Source organism: Mesoplodon densirostris, chromosome 7, assembly GCF_025265405.1.
Source record: "Mesoplodon densirostris isolate mMesDen1 chromosome 7, mMesDen1 primary haplotype, whole genome shotgun sequence".
Lineage (NCBI taxonomy): Eukaryota > Metazoa > Chordata > Mammalia > Artiodactyla > Ziphiidae > Mesoplodon > Mesoplodon densirostris.
Window position 1 is genome coordinate 57,628,212 of NC_082667.1, and position 21,248 is coordinate 57,649,459.

Consider the following 21,248-nt stretch of genomic DNA (forward strand, 5'->3'; position numbering starts at 1 on the left):
GGCAGAGGAAAGGGGCACATTGGGAAGCACAGGCTGACTCTTGATCTTCTGTCTGGAGGTGACCCGTCACCTCTGCTCACATCTCGTTGCCTAAAGCTACTCACGTGGCCTGCCTGAGTTGAGCAGGATGGGGAGGTACAGTCCTCCCGCGGGCAGGGGCAGCAGGGAGTGCATCACAGAACACCGTCCACCTGGCGGGGCCCAGGGCGAGGGCTGGCGGCGGGAGCCAGTGTGGCCAGCGAGAGGGCGGCCAGAACGGCTGACCAGGGGCTTCAGAGGGGAGATGCCAGATGCCCTAGCGTCCCTGAGAGGCTTTACATGCCATGCCCCTCCGAGTCCTGTGTTGTTACTGTTATCCTTTCACTCATCACGTCTTCTCTCTAAATTTGCCCTCCTACTCCCTCCCCTTCTGTGTTTCTGTTCGCCGTCTGTCTGTCTGTCTCTCCGTGCAGGTGGAGAAACCTAGTCTCCAGAGTTCCAAACCAAAAAAGACCTCAGCGAGCCATAAGCCCCTGAGGAAGGCCAAAGACAAGCAGGTGGTGTTGGGCCGGGCCTCCAAGAAGAAGAGCGCGGAGGGCGCCAGCGCTGACCCGCCTGCCGACAAGGAGCAGAACGCAGAGATGAACAACAAGCTGGCTGAGGCTAAAGAGTAATGCACTGCACTTCCCTTGCTTCCTCTCTCCTTTTTCTTTTTTCTTTTTCACTAACCAACAAAAAAGGCCACAAAATTGATTAGAGGCTTCCCATCTGCATGGGTCCTGAATGTCCTAGGAGCTCTTTGGTTTCTTTGAACAGACGGGTCTTGTGTCCGAGACTGGGCGGCCTGCCTCCTGTGCAGATCTAGAGCAGGTCTGCACCACGGGCCCCTGGACCAGCCAGAGCCTGTGTGCAGGGCGGTGCCTCCTGGCGGGGGAGAATATACCTGCCGAGGGAGGCCCGGGGACCACAGGGGAACCGTCCTGGCGGTGCTTCGACATGAATGTAGGGCATCCTCCTCCTGTTTCTCCCCAGGGTCTGTGCCAGTGATCAATTTTGAACTTTAGGTAAAAGTGTTCTTTTCCAAAACTCATGCGCTCTAGAAGCTTGACCTGGGCTTCAGCAATTGACAAAATTTGTGGAAATATTTAACAAGCAAAGAAAAAAATTCTGGCCTTCCTGTCCATAAAATGAGTTGTATCTGTTAAGTTTAAGTAATTTTTTCATAGACTCTTCTGTTAGAAACACGTGACTGCATTTAGTTTCCTATCAGTGGGCTTTAAATTGTAGAGCAAGTACATGATGCGCCACTGATGACCAAAACTAGGCCAGGGCAAAAAGGTTAGGTGTTGTAGGTACACTCCAGACATCATAGGAAGATGACAAAAATGAGGAGATTGGGGCCTCCCTGGTGGCGCAAGTGGTTGAGAGTCCGCCTGCCGATGCAGGGGATACGGGTTCGTGCCCCGGTCTGGGAGGATCCCATATGCCGCGGAGCGGCTGGGCCCGTGAGCCATGGCCGCTGAGCCTGCGCGTCCGGAGCCTGCGCGTCCGGAGCCTGTGCTCCGCAACGGGGGAGGCCACAACAGTGAGAGGCCCGCATACCGCAAAAAAAAAAAAAAAAAAAAAAAAAAATGAGGAGATTGTTTTCCTGTTAACTCTCCGCCTATCCGGTGCTGCGGATTTTGCGAAGTGACTGGTTACAGAGGACTGAGGAAGAAAGTGCAAGGTGTAAGGATAGTGTATTTAGAATGTGGCTTTCTTGCTTCTGAGAAACACACAGCAGGCAGCAGATGTAGTGGCTACTGTGAGAATGTTTACTGTTCCTGCCTGGACTCTTCTTGCTCTGTTCTCCAGAGAGGACAGGAGATGCTGAACTCCAGGTTATGGGAAATTTCTATGACTTAGCCTAAGATGAGGAAAGTTCCCTGCTGTGTGATTAGCAAGCAGTTTTGACCTCATGTCTGAATAAAAGCAGCTCTCCCTGCGTTGTGTGTCTCGTGTCTGTGTGGCCAATGCTGCCAGTGGCAGCTGTGCTGGAGTTATGTTGTAGGCATTAGCCAGGGAGTTGTGGAAAGATCTCACATACCTACCAGAAAAATTACATCTGCAAGCCCCGTGGCGGCGTGTAGGTTGCTCAGTACTCTTTATTTCCCATGTCCCCAGGGAGCTTCCTATCGCCGGCAATCTGAAATCGCTGGGCTGTTGGGTGACACCAGCCTCTGCTCAGGCGTACTTTCCTTTTGTAATAAAAGTGGTAATGAGTGACGTCCTCACAGTTCCCTACCTCAAAAGTCCCGTTAGGTCCTTCAAGTTGGAGGAAATAGAGCCTCCACAAGCTCTCTCATCTTCTGACCATTCAGGCAGCAAAATCCCCATTTACGCCATTTTATTTGTCATCTTTGGGCTGATTGAGAAGTCTCTTGCAAATTAATTGAGCCTGTGCTATGCAGGCCCTATTTCCTAAGAGGACAGAACCTGCAGAAATGAAGCGCTTGGCCAGGCCTTTCTGCCATCTTCTTTCTGTCCCAGGGAAGGAACTGTGAGGAAGAAGTACTGAGGAAGGTAGAAAATGTTAGTGAGTTTCAGTGTTTATGAATCACAGATTTTGATGCCTAGCTGGAAAGGGCTAGAGTAGATCTCGGTACTGATTCAGGGATGTGCTAGCTGATCTTAACAATAATCTCATGCTGAGAGCTCGGTCAGCATGATCTTAACTTTGTCCAGAGAATCTGCCAACGTATGTTCGTTCTCTTGAGATCTGGCATTCGTCAGGCATGTTGATGTTAGCCACGATTTGAATTTCTCCGTAGAATAGTCATCTGTTTTTTTGCAGATCAAGTAAATCAAACTTTACGACACACAGGGGACCATTCACTCAACATTCGCTTATTGGATGCCTGTGTGCCGGACATGGGGCCAGCCATGGTGGGTAGCGTGTATAAATGTCTCCACCACAGCACAACCAGGATACGTAGGACTTCACCCCTGTGTCTGATTCAAGTTTGTGTTGCCCAAATAGTAGAGTTTCCCACCCACCTTGTGGCCTCAGGCACTGAGTTTCTTCCCTGCCCGACCTGACGCTTTAGATGACCTATAGGATGTCTTTTCAGCCTTTAGCCTCCCCATCTTTTTAGTGCCTCCAACTGAGAAAACCCTGTTGGTAGTTCGCTTTGACTCTTGAATGTGTCACTTCACTGGCAAGAAACCTCCTTTGATTTCTACTGTTTACAAATAAAACTCAGCCGGTCTAGTTCTGCATCCCAAACGCGCTGACTGAATCTGATTTCAGTTTCACAAGCAGTGTTTTAGTGTTGCCTTTCTGAAGGTGGCCAAGCTTCAAATGCCTGTTCGCCCCATTTTTGTACACTTCCCTGTGGTTCCCTGAACTCCCCTGACAAAAGAGCTAGGACTGAAGCTTTCTCACCTTCTGCTTCACTCACCTGCAAAGATGATCCCTGAAGCTGTGCTTTGGGTCCTTAAAGCTTTTTGTTATCTGCTGGTGCTCCCGTTATGCCTTTGCCTTTCTCAAGGCAGACCGGAAGCGTCTAATTACGATTTTGTGGCCTGGGTTTTGTTGCGTACCACAGGTTGTCTATGTATGTGTAGCGCACACCTCTCTTGGTGCTATTTCATTCCTGCTGTTAGTAAGAAAATGACAAAAATATTCATGTATAGCCAATTGATTGTGACGTGCTTGTGGTCTGTGCTTGCTCAGAAAAACAAACAAACAGTTTTTCCAATTATAAATAAATGCTAAAGACGAACACCACTTTCTTGATCTTATTTCCTTGGTAAGGCCCAGCTGAGTAGGTGAAGGAACCAACTTTTGCCATTTGAGCCGCTCTCCATGAGATGAGCTGCACTCTGCAGTTTCTCTGGGGTTCTCCGTAACGCAGCTTGACTCTTTTAGATACTTGCCTCTCAGATACTAATTGCAAGCAGTCAGAGCTAAGTGTTGGGAAAGGCGACGACGGACCGGGAGACCCAGTGGCCAACAAGGTAGTGTAACGATCTGATCCCATGTTGCTGGGGGTGAGTGGCCAGCACCACCTCGCCACACTGGGAGGCTGGCCCCCGACCTCCACCCTCTTCCCGTCAACCCGCAGGACTGTCTGTTCTGGCTTTTCTCCTCCCAAGAGATGGCAGAGATGCCTTCACTTATTTAATCTGGTCACTGTGGAGGCTCCACGCTCAGGGTCTGGCTCACTGTGTGGGTGATGGCGTGACAGTCGGGTGTGTGCCTAACACGGGGGTGTGGAAGCCGCCGTAAGAGAGTCCAAACAAGGTAACGACAGGCCAGGGAGCTGGGAGCTCAGATGGAGGACAGGATTCTTCCCACCGGGAGTGGGGAATCTGTAGTCTTCATGGGGGGGATCCTTGGAGAGTGGGTGGCATGTGGGTATGCGGGTCATGCAGGGGCAGGCCTACAGGCAGAAGAGCAGAAGGGTGGGCACCTCAGAGCCAGGGCCGAGGGTGCCCACTTGGATATCCTTCTGCTGGAATGGGAGACAAAAGATTCTATCCTTTGGGATCCCGCTTCCTTTTGCCAGTGCATGTTGATTGAATACCTCTCATGTGCCAGGCATTGTGCCTGGAGCAGAGAACCAGGATGGCTGAGACCCCACCTCCAATCACAGTGAAACATGAAGAAGGAGTCTGTTCTAGCAGATTCTGTGGGTCCGGGAGGACCTCAGTGGATGGGCAGGTGGCGACCGAGTGAACAGAGCCGGGGAGGCGGGGTGGCCAGTCATGCCAGGCAGAGGGGCTGCAGGAGCAGAGATGTGGGAGCACAATGCCAGGTGAGCTCAGTCCTTGGGAGGGTCAGGGTGCCTGGACGTCCTGGGGGGGAGGGGAGGTCACTAACCAGGATCTCTATTCACACCCCCAGCTGTACCCCACCTGCGCATGCTCCTGCCATTGTGCTTCTCACCCTCACCCTCAAACCGGGCACCAACCACAGGTCCTCTCTTGCTCTAGGCTAGGAGCTCTAGGCTGGGACTCATTCTGTTGCTGGTTCTCAAAATCTGGGCTTTGAGTAGGAGCCATGGTAGGAATAATCAAGGATCACGTATGTGGAAAAAAACACTATATATTTGTTTTCCAGATGAACAGAAAGCATTCCACCCACCTGCCTGCTTTTGTATGAGGCAGAAAATGCAAAATACTGTCCAATAATAAAACATACATAAAAGTATATTATTTAGCTCTCTTTTGATCAGTTAAGAATTGTTTGATCAAAGCTAGGGATTGAGAGATGAAAAGACAGGAGAAGTAGAAACAGGCAAAGAGAGAAGACACACAGAAAACACACATGTATGAAGACACTGAGAATAACCCAGGAGAAGGTGAGACGCACTCAGAATCAAAGGGCAAGAATGGGCAGTGGAGAAGCAGGAAGGTGGGAACCACCCAGTCAGTGGTCAGGCTCCCCCGGAGGCTCAGCCTCGCTTACGCTGTGCTCCCTGATGCTGCCCAAGCCCAGGAAGCAAATCTACACCCCTTACTATCATCACCTCCCTGAAACAGCAAATGAAGTTAAAACCAGCCTCTAGTTTTAAAATAGGTCCCCACTGCTGCATTCGTTATAAGCGTAGTTTAATCCTTCCTTAGAGTTTGTGTTCTTAGTGAAGTTCTTCCCTCATTTATTTTTTCCATTAGGGTTTAAAAATGCACAGCCTGCTTCCCATAGATTCAGGGAGTGTCAAGTGGACGCGCTCTGTGTGCGGACTCCCTCTGTGTGCATCATGGTTTCAAGGCCCTCTCCCTGCTAAAATGCTTAGAGCAGTTTACATTTTCAGGACCTCATGTATAAAAAGTTTCTTTCAGGATGTAGACCGTGGACCATCTACAGTTAAGGGGAGACCTACAGCAGCCCCACCTGAGGCCAACAGGGCAGGGACAGCCGAGCCGAGACAGGAGAGGCAGCTGTTTCAAACCAATGGAACCAACCCTGCTCGGCTTTCCCTCGTGCAGAACCCGGCACGTGATCCAAAGCTCTCCATCCCACTGCCACTGATGCATCGATCCTCATGACACCTAGACCATCCTAGAATAGCTCGAATAACAGAGTTGCCATCCTTACATATTTTCTTCCTTAGCATGTGAATACGGGTTAACAGTGGCGGTGCCCTTAGGCCTTTACCAGGTTCATGGATGGAAGTCGGTGGCAGCTATGCCAGTCTGTGTCTTTCACTAAACACAGACTGTCCTCCTCTGAAAATGGGGACACTAATACCCACCTCATATGAGAGGAGTGAGGATGAAATGACTTGATGGCTATAGGGAATCCATAGTGGACACTAAATAGAGCTCATTTCAGGCCCCTCTGCCTTCCCTGTACAGTACTTGAAAGGTCTGTGTTCTCTGTCTTTCTGATAAATTACTCTGACCATATATGACGCTGATTGAGGCAAACACTGATCAAGAAGAACACTTTTAAAGAATCCCAGCTACTGAATTACCTTGAGTCCACAAACCTAAGCAATAATATTCTAAGAATTTATAATTACCGATTGCTTACGAAGCCTTTCTTTCTGTGCAGTCCCACTGCGCCCTCCTGATGTAGTGGAGCAGGTGTTTGCACCAGGTGACGGACAGGAGAGGGGAGCTCAGAGAGGAGGGTGTCTGCCAGCTCCAGCTGGCTGCTCCACAGCCTGGGCTGCTTCTCCCCTTCACCCAAGGGAGGAGGCCTGCCTGAAGGGAGTCAGGCTTCAGATGAGTTGGACTCCTAAGCTATATCCTCAGCTCGAGGTGCCCTGTCTGCTTGGGCAAACTGCAGGCTAACCTAGGATCCCCTCTAAATCTTGGGAACCAGATACAAATGAGGGGAAGTAAGAGTTGGGTCAGGTTTTCACACACAACTGGCCCAAACATCCTGAATGAATTGACCAATTGTCTCAGCCAAATATATAGGTTTTCTCCTTTGGGTGCTAAATTAACTGACTGGGTTATTGAATACAGAATGATCCAACTGTTTTCATTCATAAGAAATATACTTGGTACTAGAGATACCAAGATAAAACAGGTGCCTAAAGCTGACACTGGAGATATTGGATCAGAGACCGCCATCTTGTGCATTTTATTTCAAACAGTGGAACCGAGCTTAACTCTCTGTCCCTTGTCCTCGTATAAGTGGCCCTCAGTCGCTTGTTAATTTGGTATTGTATATATCTATTTCAACCTGGACATCTTACCTGGGGCCAAGGGAGCTTCAGATGCTGAGATACGCAAATTACTGCCACCGGTACTGGTTTAAGCTGCCAGAGGGGTCTTTAGAACATGCAGTTCTGACCATGTCACGCCCTGCTTTAAACCATCCGTGGGTTCCTCTCTCGGCCTGCAGAAGCTTATGTCTGCTCAGCGCACCATGCTGCTTCTCACCTCCATGCTTTACCCACGCTCTCCCACCTGCTCAGATTGCCCTTCTCCTGCTTCTCCACCTGGCTAACTCATCCTTCAAGACTCCGCTCAGGGGACAGCTCCAGGAAGCCTTTCCCGCACCTCCCAGGCTGGGTAAGATGCTCCCTGTGTGTTCTTCATCGTGGAACTTAGCACACGTACTGTGTCATCTACTCATATGTTTGTGTGTCCCCCCTCACTAGACTGTGCTCCCCCAGGGCAAAGACCCTGTCCTTCTGCTCATCTTTGTAGCCCTAGCTTCCAGCCCATTGTCTTCCACAGATAATGTCTTCTAAAGTGTTTGCTGAATGAACAGTGAATGAATGGATGAATGATGATATTCACCATCTGCCTCCATAGGCATCACTGAGCCTCCACAAGGCTTTATTCTGCCTAGTAACTGGCTCTGCTTATGAGACAGGGGTGGTTTCAAGAAAGGTCATGGCAACGGCTGAGCACAGAGGTGTCAACCGCTGCTTTTATAATGGCCAGCCTCTGGGCCAGCCTCCTCTGTAGGTCATGTGGCCACTTTTTCTAAACAGTCCTGACTTCATAAAATCAGAGACTCGTGGTTAGAGGTTAATCTTAAGAGGTTGGCTGAGCCCAGCCCCTGCCCACTGTAGAGCTGCTAACTCCATGATGGCAGAGGCATCCTCCAGGGGCATGTCTTAGCAACAAGGGCTGGGAATTAGAGCCAGCAGGCCTGGTTCTAAATCCAAGCTCTACTAGTTACTAGCTCTGTAACCTTGGCTGAGTTTCTTACTTTCTTTGAGCCTCAAAGAAATAACAAGAATACAAGTATCAATCACTACCCAGATCTATACGACTCCCAAATTCAGAAGGTAGGAGTTTGGTCAGCAAGGAATATAGTGTGACCCGAATCTGTTTGGTTCCAGAGTGTGGGTAGCAGGTGGTAAGAGGTCTGATCACAGAAAATCCTGTTTCTGATTCAGAGGACTATTACGAGGGCCCCGTGAGGGTGCATACGAAGGCCTCTGTGAACTGTAAGAGGAACGCCCTTGTCACAGTTCACTTTATGGGTAGTTTGCTGACCAGCACCTCCCAGTTACTTACCACCCTTAGTCCCAACGGAGTGGTGGTGGCTGGAGCTACACGTGGCAAAGCCACTCTCTCTGCCACTCAACAGCTTGAGACGATGCCCCTCTAGTACTGGCTCTTGCTGCCCCCTCGCCTTCCCAGCCCTTCCCCAGCCCCTCCTCCCTGAGCACCTTATCAATCAACCTCCTGGTGCAGATTCCATTTCTGCAATTACAGGGTCATTTTCATTGATCCCCTCTGGACACACCAAACCAATTTTTGATTAATGGCTCAAGATCCCATCCATTGCTTTAGATGGGGTGGGAGGAAGGACAAAGATTGATTTGCAAGTTCCCAGGTAGACAAGAACTGAGCCATTACTATCTGGCGGCCTTAGTCCAGCACTTCACTTTTTTTTTTTTTTTAACATCTTTATTGGAGTATAATTGCTTTACAATGGTGTGTTAGTTTCGGCTTTATAACAAAGTGAATCAGCTATACGTATACATATATCCCCATATCTCCTCCTTCTTGCGTCTCCCTACCTCCCACCCTCCCTATCCCACCCCTCTAGGTGGTCACAAAGCACTGAGCTGATCTCCCTGTGCTATGCAGCTGCTTCCCACTAGCAATTGGTTTTACATTTGGTACTGTATATATGTCCATGCCACTCTCTCACTTTGTCCCAGCTTACCATTACCCCTCCCCATGTCCTCAAGTACATTCTCTAATAAGTCTGTGTCTTTATTCCCGTCCTGCCCCTAGGTTCTTCATAACCATTTTTTTTTATATTCTGTATATATGTGTTAGCATATGGTATTTGTTTTTCTCTTTCTGACTTACTTCACTCTGTATGACAGACTCTAGGTCCATCCACCTCACTACAAATAACTCCATTTCATTTCCTTTTATGGCTGAGTAATATTCCATTGTATATATGTGCCACATCTTCTTTACCCATTCATCTGTCGATGGACACTTAGGTTGCTTCCATGTCCTGGCTATTGTAAATAGAGCTGCAATGAACATTGTGGTACATGACCCTTTTTGAATTATGGTTTTCTCAGGGTATATGCCCAGTAGTGGGATTGCTGGGTTGTATGATAGTTCTATTTTTAGTTTTTTAAGGAACCTCCATACTGTTCTCCATAGTGGCTGTATCAATTTACATTCCCAACAGTGCAAGAGGGTTCCGTTTTCTCCACACCCTCTCCAGCATTTATTGTTTGTAAATTTTTGATGATGGCCATTCTGACTGGTGTGATGTTATACCTCCTTGTAGTTTTGATTTGCATTTCTCTAATGATTAGTGATGTTGAGCATCCTTTCATGTGTTTGCTGGCAATCTGTATATCTTCTTTGGAGAAATATCTATTTAGGTCTTCTGCCCATGTTTGGATTGGGTTGTTTGTTTTTTTGATATTGAGCTGCATGAGCTGCTTGTAAATTTTGGAGATTAATCCTTTGTCAGTTGCTTCATTTGCAAATATTTTCTCGCATTCTGAGGATTGTCTTTTCATCTTGTTTATGGTTTCCTTTGCTGTGCAGAAGCTTTAAGTTTCATTAGGTCCCATTTGTTTATTTTTGTTTTCATTTCCATTTCTCTAAGAGGTGGGTCAAAAAGGACCTTGCTGTGATTTATGTCATGAAGTGTTATGCCTATGTTTTCCTCTTAGAGTTTTATAGTGTCTGGCCTTACATTTAGGTCTTTGATCCATTTTGAGTTTATTTTCGTGTATGGTGTTAGGGAGTGTTCTAATTTCATTCTTTTACATGTAGCTGTCCAGTTTTCCCAACACCACTTATTTAAGAGGCTGTCTTTTCTCCATTGTATATTCTTGCCTCCTTTATCAAAAACAAGGTGACCATATGTGCGTGGGTTTATCTCTGGGCTTTCTATCCTATTCCATTGATCATACTTCTGCTTTTGTGCCAGTACCATACTGTCTTGATTACTGTAGCTTTGTAGTATAGTCTGAAGTCAGGGAGCCTGATTCCTCCTGCTCCGTTTTTCTTTCTTAAGATTGCTTTGGCTATTTGGGGTCTTCTGTGTTTCCATACAAATTGTGAAATTTTTTGTTCTAGTTCTGTGAAAAATGCCAGTGGTAGTTTGATAGGGATTGCATTGAATCTGTCGATTGCTTTTGGTAGTATAGTCATTTACACAATGTTGACTCTTCCAATCCAAGAACATGGTATATCTCTCCATCTGTTTGTATCATCTTTAATTTCTTTCAGCAGTGTCTTATAGTTTTCTGCATACAGGTCTTTTGTCTCTTTAATTAGGTTTATTCCTAGGTATTTTATTCTTTTTGTTGCAATGGTAAATGGGAGTGTTTCCTTAATTTCTCTTTCAGATTTTTCATCATTAGTGTATAGGAATGCAAGAGATTTCTGTGCATTAATTTTGTATCCTGCTACTTTACCGAGTTCATTGATTAGCTCTAGTAGTTTTCTGGTAGCATCTTTAGGATTGTCTATGTATAGTATCATGTCATCTGCAAACAGTGACAGCTTTAGTTCTTCTTTTCCGATTTGGATTCCTTTTACTTCTTTTTCTTCTCTGATTGCTGTGGCTAAAGCTTCCAAAACTATGTTGAATAAGAGTGGTGAGAGTGGACAACCTTGTCTTGTTCCTGATCTTAGAGGAAGTGATTTCAGTTTTTCACCATTGAGAAGGATGTTGGCTGTGGATTTGTCATATATTGCCTTTATTATGTTCAGGTAAGTTCCCTCTATGCCTACTTTTTGGAGGGGTTTTCATCATAAATCGGTGTTGAATTTTGTTGAAAGCTTTTTCTGCATCTATTGAGATGATCATATGGTTTTTCTCCTTCAATTTGCTAATATGGTGTATCACCTTGATTGATTTGCGTATATTGAAGAATCCTTGCATTCCTGGGATAAACCCCACTTGATCGTGGTGTGTGATCCTTTTAATGCAGAACTTCACATTTTTAAAAGCGTCATTAGCAGGATTATCAGATTCATGGCAGCTCATCGAGACAGTCAGCTATGCCCCTGACTTTGCCTTCTTGGTGTTAAAACAACCAAGGGAGCTTTTAAAATATTTATTATACAAATGGGTGTTTATTTAGTTCTTAGGAGGTTATATCCAGAAAAGGTATTTACCAGCAAAAAGGAAAAAAGGAAAATGCAGGGACTTCCCTGGTGGTCCAGTGGTTAAGACTTCATGCTTCCACTGCAGGGGGCATGGGTTTGATCCCTGGTCAGGGAACTAAGATCCCACATGCCATGCATGGCGTGGCCAAAAAATAAATAAAGTAAAAAATTTTTAAAGAAAGAAAGAAAAAGCCACAACAACACAGGGCAGAAAACAAAACTATCTAGCTCTGTACTGCAGCCATCTCCCTGTACTTCAGGAGAACACATCTTCCCACAGGGGACCTGGAGTGGTGGAGAAAAATCCGAACTAGGCATCTGCCCTATATGTCTGGTGCCACTTTTGTAAAATGCAGAGGTGGCACAACCTAGGGGAAGGGAAGGAGGATTTATTTGACCTTTACACACTTGTTCGCATTTAATCCTCACAGTAGGGCTAGAAAGTCTGTTGTAGTCATCATCCCCATTCACAGAAAAAGAAGTCAAGACTAGGTGATTAAATAACAAAGTCACACAACTTGTAAGTGGTGAGCCAGGATTTGGAGCCTGGTTTGGGTGACTGAAACCCATTCCTTGTCCAGTACTTGGGACCATCTGTAGGATTCCTACTGTAAAGAATTCCTGAAAGGACAGTCTCTTCATCCTCTCTCTTCCTTGCTCCAAAACCTTCAGTGACCCTAAGTATTCTCATCATCTTTGGAAAATGAGTCAGATGAAGGTCACAGATGCTGAGTTTGATCAGCACAGTTACTACCTCCTGCCCACCCCCACCCAGAATTAAGCCTTATGGTGGCAGCCATTTTTCTAGCCATGGTCCTAGCTGCTCTTCCTGTGCTGATGAGCCACATCTGGGTGGACTCCCTTTGTAGTCCCGGGCTGGTAGACTGACTGGCAGCCATACAGGTAGGGTTTACAGGTGTGGGTGCAGATAGGCACTTTTAGACCAGGATGCCCCTGTTTTCTGAGACAGTCTTCTTTGCCAGGGTCTGCTGAACACCAGGAGGTAAACCAGGGGGGTCCTCATGTAGTAGATGTGGGAAGGGCTGAGGCAAAGGGCGACTGGTTGTTGGAGTCCCAGAGGGGCAACTCTCAGGAGAAACAGTTGGGAGCTCAAAGCTGGGGACCTGCAGATGTCAATGGCTCCAGCCTCCTGGACCAGGCAGAACCAGTCAGAGTCATGTCAAGCCAGACCCAGTTTGGACCTCTGCAGACAAATTTGGAATCTCTATGGTTGAATTCACACCCCTGAGGAATACTGTTGTAGAAAGGAAAGAGCTTGACCGAAAGTCTGTCATCCTCAGTTAAGGTCTTGACATTGCCACCGACTCACTATGTGACCCTTCAGAGCCCCGCTTCCACCTCTGGAAAATGGGGGCACGAGTGACCCCTGTCTGCCTGGGCGACGGGCTGCTGTGAGAATACAATGTGCCACATTGAATGTAAAGTCCTCTTAGAAAACCATAAAGAGAGGTTACAGTTTGGGAGGACAAAAAAGGTGCTAAGGCAGTTAAGAATAGGAAAGCATTTGTGTGTCTTGTAAATGCAGTTGTTAGAATTTGATCTTGTGTGAGTTTTTGTTTTTAAGCTTCCCATTTGGGGTGGAGGCCTCCTGTCTGTGCCAGCCCTATGCCAGGGCGCTCTGGCTCTCCACTCTCATCAGTAGCCTGGCACTGAGTAGGCATTTATTAAATGTTTGTAGAAAGATGGAGGGAGTAAAGAGGAGGGGAGGGTGAAGGGTGGGGAAGGAGAGAGGGAGGGAGGGAAATAGAGAGGAAAGAGAATGAAGCGGATATGGTCTCTGCCCTAAAGAGCCCCAGTCTGGAGAGGCAGCTACAGAATGGTTGGCAGCTCATCTGATGGAGGCTGCTGTGATGGGGCGAGGGGATGGGGACAGAGGGGGGCTGCGGGGACACAGGAGAAGGAGTACTCGACCCCTGGAGGTGGAGGGTCAGGGTGATCTCCCTGAGAGAGTAACCCCGGACCTGAACCTTTAGTTGCTGAGGGCGTTACTAGGCAGATGGGCAACGGTACTGGGCAACAGCACTGACGTGCCTTAGAGAGAGCAGCCGAGGGCCGTATCAGTAGAGGTGCCAGGGCAGAGGCGGCGGGTGCTGCTTCTTGGAGACTGTAACTGCAACATCCCTTTCAGTTCTGGGTGCACACTTTCCAAGGGAGGGAAGCCAATGGAGATGTGCAGTGAGGAGAGCAGTTGGGACAGTGAGGGCTCTGAGCTGTTGGGGGACATGCGTTGCCCAGAGAAGCCAGGAATATCTTCAGATATCATTCCTGGGTCAGGCAGCATGGCATTCTCTGGAAGGGTGGCCCCACAGCACAGACCCCGGATCAGGGCAGGGACACAGGGAGTGGAGCTGACAGAAATACAGGCTTCTGCTCAGGGTCCAGGCTACAGAGGGTGGGCTGCCTCACCGGCTGTGTGGCCCTGACCCCCCCGCCGGGGCAGCGCGGGCAGAGGCTGGGGCCAGCCAGTGGGAGACGGCAGCACAAGTTCAGGAGATCCGATGACCCCCAGGTCTGTCCTTTCAGCCTGGGCGCCTTTGGAGTGGCTCTGCGGAGTTGTGCTTTCAGGGCCCAGAGACAAAGGACTTCTCAAGCAAAGTGACGTCTTTGCACTGAAAGGACTTTCAGGCCTCTCCGGTTGGAGAAACTCAGGCAGGTGAGGGCTTGGGGCCAGGGCTGATGGTGCTGGTGCACTGGTAGCTTTACAGTGTTCGTGATGTGCACCCCACACGGGGCGCTCCGCAAATCAGGGCCCTGGGCTCATTCCCGCCTGTTCCCCCAGCAGAGGGCCTAACCCAGAGCGCAGGCTCAGCAGACTTTGTCCAATGAATGGATAAAAGAGAAAAAACATCAAATAGAATAAAGAGAAAAAGCTATATGCCAGCCACCCATTACTCCCACAAATAGCTGCCAGGTACACTATGAGCCAGACACTAGGTACTGACGATGCAGAGATGAACAAAACACAGCCCACGAGCTAGGGGGAGAGGCAGGTAATTACCAAACACCATGAAAATTGCTAAAATAGAGGCCACAGAGTCCCGTGGCGGGGAGGGGAGGGGCGAGAGTTCTTGTTTTGAGAAGGCCTTGTCTCCTGCAATTCTTCATAAGAATAACAAGCCTTTCAAAGACGGTTTCCTTGACACCCCCGCCCCTCGGGTAACTGCATCTCTTATAATGTGTTGGGAGCTCTGACTGTGTCTAGGAAACGTGGGCGCCTGTCCAGGGCCCTTGGAGGCAGGCAGGAGGAGACAAAGCCGTGAAATCGCCCGGCCCACTGTCCCCCCTCCTCCTGCAGGGCCCCTCTCAGCCCCTCCTGTCCATCTTTGTTTCTAGTGAGTTTGCTCCATCCCTTCTACCCACTCAGTGAGATTTTGAGAGGACTCTATTTAGTCCTGGACCTGCTATTTCTAGCTGTGTGGCTTTGAGAGAGCTGCTTGCCCACTCTGGGCCTAGTTTCCCATCTGTAGAGTGAGACATTGGACCAGATCACCAAGTCCCTTTCTGGGACTAACATTTAGTTAATACTAAATATCACCTGTATTCCAGGGGTCATGCCATGAGTGTTTCCATAAATGAATCCTCCCTGGAAGGTGGGCACTGTAATCCCCATTTTATAGATTAAGGAAACTGAAATGTTGCAGCATGGATGCCCATGATGACACCCATGGCTAGGATGGAGTTGAGTCAGCCTTCAAACCCAGCTCTTCTGGCCTCGAGCCCAGTCAGTACACTTTCTCCTCCAGCAGCCTGCTCTATACTGTCCAAGAAATGACTTAGGTTAAAATACCCAGCACCAAGCCTGGCACATGGTTATTGCTCAGGAAATATGAGTTTCTTGCTTTCTCAGGGCTTTTCTAAGCTGCAGGAGCAGGGGGTTCAAGGACAGGGTCTATAGGTCCCTGATGTCTGAACAGGGCCCTACACCAGGAGCACTGCCCCAGCTCTGGGCAGCTGTGATGGTGCATCAGGAGAGTCTGAGAAGAAAAAAAAACCAGGTGGATTATGGGATTAGAATTGTGTGCAATGGCAAGGATCAGCCTTTCTCCAGATAGTCTCAGGCAGTGCTTGGTAATCCTGCTTACAGGCTCTAATAAAGCTTGGATCCAAGGTCAGCGTGTGTGTACCCAGGAGGCATTGCCTGTCACCATGGAAACAGGAGGAAGGGCAGAAAATTAAGTTCCTAAGACTTTGGTTGTCTCACGTAACCTTGGAACGCTACATTTTGCAAATAGGACAGAGCCTGGCACAGAAAAGTCTCTCATGTATTCATTCATTGGACAAGTATTTAGTCAGGGCTTTCCCTGGGTCAGGTACAGTTTTAGGTACAATGATTTACAAAATTGACATGGTCCTGCCCTTTGAAGCTTCAGTCTAGTAGGAGAAACATTAATGGAAAAGAATGCAAGTAATTAGCTGTGATAAGGGATATGAAAGAAAGTGTCAGGGACTAGGAGAGCCTGTAGCAGGGGCCTGGTCACATCTGCTTCCCTGGGAAGGTGAGCTGAGAGACTGAGGATGAGTAGTTTGAACAGAAGAGGGAGCAAGAGAAGGTCCCAGGAGGAGACGACAGCATGTGCAAAAGCTGGAAATGGAATGGAGCAGGGCATGGGAGGCTGGGGCATAGAGAGCTGCGAGACGGTGGGAGGTGAGGCCATGGAACAGGGTAAAACCTCTTTATTCTCAGCGCAAGGAGAAACCTTGAAGAGTCCTCAGCAGGGGAAGGATTTGCTTTTTTGAAAGGTCATCCTGATTTCTGTGTGAAGAATGGATTGGAGGAGGGGCCAGGGATACCAGTTAGGGGACTGTGACAGTGGTCCACAGAGATGATGGCACAGCTGGTGGGGGAAGGGAGGGAGGGCGGGAAAGACATGTGAATATTCAGGAAATAAATGTTAGGAGCCGGAACAGATGGTTCCTGATGGATTGGGTGAAGGTTTCGAGGGAGTCGAAAGTATCTAGGATGACTCTGAGTTTCTGGCTGGGGCCATGGGATAGATGATGAAGCAGGTTTCAGCAACAATAATTTGTAAATCTTTCTGTTTGACCTTCTTTGTTCCAGGTACTGTGCTGAGCATTGGGGCTGCAGGCCAGGTGGATGGCCCCTGCCTTCAGGGAGTTCACAGTCGAATGGGGGGAAAACTGACATGCGTTTAGGGTATCTATGAATGTGGGGAGAGACTGTAAAATGGTGCTGCAAGGGAGATACAGACAAAACTAATTTGGAGAGGTGCATCCAGGAAGACCTTGTAAGAAGGTGGGATCTGAGCCAAGCCATCAGGGACAGACAGGAAAAGTGGGTTAAAGAGGGCAATCCAGGCAGCAGAAACAAAAAGAAACAAAACAGCAGCATGGGGTGGCCAGAGGACAGTGCAGGAGGGTGAGGCTGCAGAGCTGTCCACTACCTTCCCTGCCTTCTTCGGGGCTTCCAGGAGGCTCCAGTGAGCTAAAGTAATGAGCGCGTGATCATCTGATAAACTCTTACAGTTATTATGGTTATGGACTTATTCATGTAAGGCACAAAAGCACTCTATAGATGTCACAAATTATCATTTCAGATCCCTGCCCAACAGAATCATCTAATCCTCTGTCATAATTGTCCCTGACATTTGTATTGCTATCCCCATTTTACAGATGAGGAAACTGAGGTCTATTGTGGTTGAGTCATTGCCCAAGGTCTGGCAGGCAATTAGCAGCACAGAAACCAAGAGAAAGCCAGCAGGTCGTTCTAGTTTCTGAGAGGGTACACAGGCTGGGAGGTGAAAGGAGCCTGTCTCGTATGCTGTCTTGAGAAGATCTGCAGCTGGCTCAAGGCACCAGACTCAGACTCAGTTGTGCAGGTTGGGCTGGGCCCCTGGGCAGCTGGCCTGTGGGCTGAGTGGAGCTGAACCCAGCCCATCTCCACTCACCTACCACGCATCGGCTTCCACCCTGGGGGAGTGGCTCTGTCTCATTCACACAGATGGCACTGTGAGTGGTGGGACATTTTACAGATGGGGAGCCTGGCGGGCCACCATGGAACGAAGTGATGGCCACTCAGTGTCAATGAGAGTTTTATGTTGCCCTTGAGGGTGGTTTTGTTCACAGGAAAACCAACCAAGGCTGCATTCGTTTTAAAAACAAAACCTTAATGTATAAAAGTAACAAACTGAAAAATCTAGTAAAATTTAACGAACTCTTTTAAGGAGGATTTTATAACTTAATTCCATTCCCCTAAATATTTTTAATTAAATTGTAAGTAATTTAAAGTAAACTAAGCTTAAAAATATGTTTACTATTGGGTTGTAATAAAAGTTCCATCATTGTTTACAAAATTTATAAAATTGTCTTATATCTTTCTTTTTTTTTAACATCTTTATTGGAGTATAATTGTTTTACAATGGTGTGTTAGTTTCTGCTTTATAACAAAGTGAATCAGCTATACATATACATATATCCCCATATCTCTTCCCTCTTGCGTCTCCCTCCCACCCACCCCTATCCCACCCCGCTAAGTGGTCACAAAGCACCGAGCTGATCTCCCTGTGCTATGCGACTGCTTCCCACTAGCTATCTATTGCACACTTGGTGGTGTATATATGTCCATGCCACTTTCTCACTTCATGCCAGCTTACCCTTCCCCCTCCCCATGTTCTCAAGTCCATTCTCTACATCTGTGTCTTTATTCTGTCCTGTCCCTAGTTTCTTCAGAACCATTTTTATTAAGAGTCCATATATATGTGTTAGCATATGGTATTTGTTTTTCTCTTTCTGACTTACTTCACTCTGTATGACAGACTCTAGGTCCATCCACCTCACTACGAATAACAAAATTTCGTTTCTTTTTATGGCTGAGTAATATTCCATTGTATATATGTGCCACATCTTCTTTACCCATTCATCTGTCGATGGACACTTAGGTTGCTTCCATGTCCTGGCTATTGTAAATAGAGCTGCAGTGAACATTGTGGTACATGACTCTTTTTGAATTATGGTTTTCTCAGGGTATATGCCTAGTAGTGGGATTGCTGGGTCGTATGATAGTTTTATTTTTAGTTTTTTACGGAACCTCCATACTGTTCTCCATAGTGGCTGTATCAATTTACATTCCCAACAACAGTGCAAGAGGGTTCCCTTTTCTCCACACCCTCTCCAGCATTTATTGTTTGTAAATTTTTTGATGATGGCCATTCTGACTGGTGTGAGTTGATACCTCCTTGTAGTTTTGATTTGCATTTCTCTAATGATTAGTGATGTTGAGCATCCTTTCATGTGTTTGCTGGCAATCTGTATATGTTCTTTGGAGAAATGTCTATTTAGGTCTTCTGCCCATGTTTGGATTGGGTTGTTTGTTTTTTTGATATTGAGCTGCATGAGCTGCTTGTAAATTTTGGCGATTAATCCTTTGTCAGTTGCTTTATTTGCAAATATTTTCTCCCGTTCTGAGGGTAGTCTTTTCGTCTTGTTTATGGTTTCCTTTGCTGTGCAAAAGGTTTTAGGTTTCATTAGGTCCCATTTGTTTATTTTTGTTTTTATTTCCATTTCTCTAAGAGGTGTGTCAAAAAGGATGTTGCTGTGATTTATGTCATAGAGTGTTAATGCCTATGTTTTCCTCTTAGAGTTATATAGTGTCTGGCCTTATATTTAGGTCTTTGATCCATTTTGAGTTTATTTTTGTGTGTGGGGTTAGAGAGTGTTCAAATTTCATTCTTTTACATGTAGCTGTGCAGTTTTCCCAACACCACTTATTGAAGAGGCTGTCTTTTCTCCATTGTATATTCTTGCATCCTTTATCAAAAATCAGGTGACCATATGTGCGTGGGTTTATCTCTGGGCTTTCTATCCTGTTCCATTGATCTATCTTTCTGTTTTTGTGCCAGTACCATACTGCCTTGATTACTGTAGCTTTGTAGTATAGTCTGAAGTCAGGGAGCCTGATTCCTCCGGCTTGGTTTTTCTTTCTCAAGATTGCTTTGGCAATTCGGGGTCTTTTGTGTTTCCATACAAATTGTGAAATTTTTTGTTCTAGTTTTGTGAAAAATGCCATTGGCAGTTTGATAGGGATTGCATTGAATCTGTAGATTACTTTCGGTAGTATAGTCATTTTCACAATGTTGATTCTTCCAATCCAAGAACATGGTATATCTCTCCATCTGTTTGTATCATCTTTAATTTCTTTCAGCAGTGTCTTATAGTTTTCTGCCTACAGGTCTTTTGTCTCCTTAAGTAGGTTTATTCCTAGGTATTTTATTCTTTTTGTTGCAGTGGTAAACTGGAGTGTTTCCTTAATTTCTCTTTCAGATTTTTCATCATTCATGTATAGGAATGCAAGATATTTCTGTGCATTAATTTTGTATCCTGCTACTTTACCAAGTTCATTGATTAGCTCTAGTAGTTTTCTGGTAGCATCTTTAGGATTCTCTATGCATAGTATCATGTCATCTGCAAACAGTGACAGCTTTACTTCTTCTTTTCTGATTTGGATTCTTTGTATTTCTTTTTCTTCTTTAATTGCTGTGGCTAAAGCTTCCAAAACTATGTTGAATAATAGTGGTGAGAGTGGACAACCTTGTCTTGTTCCTGATCTTAGTAGAAATGGTTTCAGTTTTTCACCATTGAGGACGATGTTGGCTGTGGGTTTGTCATATATGGCCTTTATTATGTTCAGGTAAGTTCCCTCTATGCCTATTTTCTGGAGAGTTTTTTTTTATCATAAATGGGTGATGAATTTTCTCAAAAGCTTTTTCTGCATCTATTGAGATGATCATATGTTTTTTCTCCTTCAATTTGTTAATATGGTTTATCACATTGATTGATTTGTGTATATTGAAGAATCCTTGCATTCCTGGGATAAACCCCACTTGATCATGGTGTATGCTCCTTTTAATGTGCTGTTGGATTCTGTTTGCTCATACTTTGTTGAGGATTTTTGCATCTATGGTCATCAGTGATATTGGCCTGTAGTTTTCTTTCTTTGTGACATCTTTGTCTGGTTTTGGTATCATGGTGATGGTGACCTCGTAGAAAGAGTTTAGGAGTATTCCTCCCTCTGCTATATTTTGGAAGAGTTTGAGAAGGATAGGTGTTAGCTCTTCTCTAAATGTTTGATAGAATTTGCCTGGGAAGCCATGTGGTCCTGGCCTTTTGTTTGTTTGAAGATTTTTAATTACAGTCTCAATTTCTACACTTGTGATTGGTCTGTTTATATTTTCTATTTCTTCCTGGTTCAGTCTCAGAAAGTTGTGCTTTTCTAAGAGTTTGTCCATTTCTTCCAGGTTGTCCATTTTATTGGCATATAGTTGCTTGTAGTAATCTCTCATGATCCTTTGTATTTCTGCAGTGTCAGTTGTTACTTCTTTTCCGTTTCTAATTCTATTGATTTGAGTCTTCTCCCTTTTTTTCTTGATGAGTCTGACTAATGGTGTAGCAATATTTTTTATCTTCTCAAAGTACCAGCTTTTAGTTTTATTGATCTTTGCTATTGTTTCCTTAATTTCTTTTTCATTCATTTCTGATCTGATCTTTATGATTTCTTTCCTTCTGCTAATTTTGGAGGTTTTTTGTTCTTTCTCTAATTGCTTTAGGTGTAAGGTTAGGTTGTTTATTTGAGATGTTTCTTATTTCTTGAGGTAGGATTGTATTCCTATGAACTTCCCTCTTAGAACTGCTTTTGCTGCATCCCATAGGTTTGGGTCGTCGTGTTTTCATTGCCA

The 21,248-nt window shown here is 46.2% G+C and overlaps 1 protein-coding gene across 1 annotated transcript in view; it reads left to right on the forward strand.

The window, feature by feature from the left end:
- MAP6 (microtubule associated protein 6) overlaps positions 1-653 on the forward strand; it is a 62,575-nt gene extending 61,922 nt beyond the window's left edge. Inside the window, exon 3 of the mRNA XM_060104804.1 lies at positions 453-653. Coding sequence (XP_059960787.1) covers positions 453-653 — 201 coding nt within the window. The remainder of the gene's footprint in view (positions 1-452) is intronic.
- The last annotated feature ends 20,595 nt before the right edge of the window (positions 654-21,248 follow it).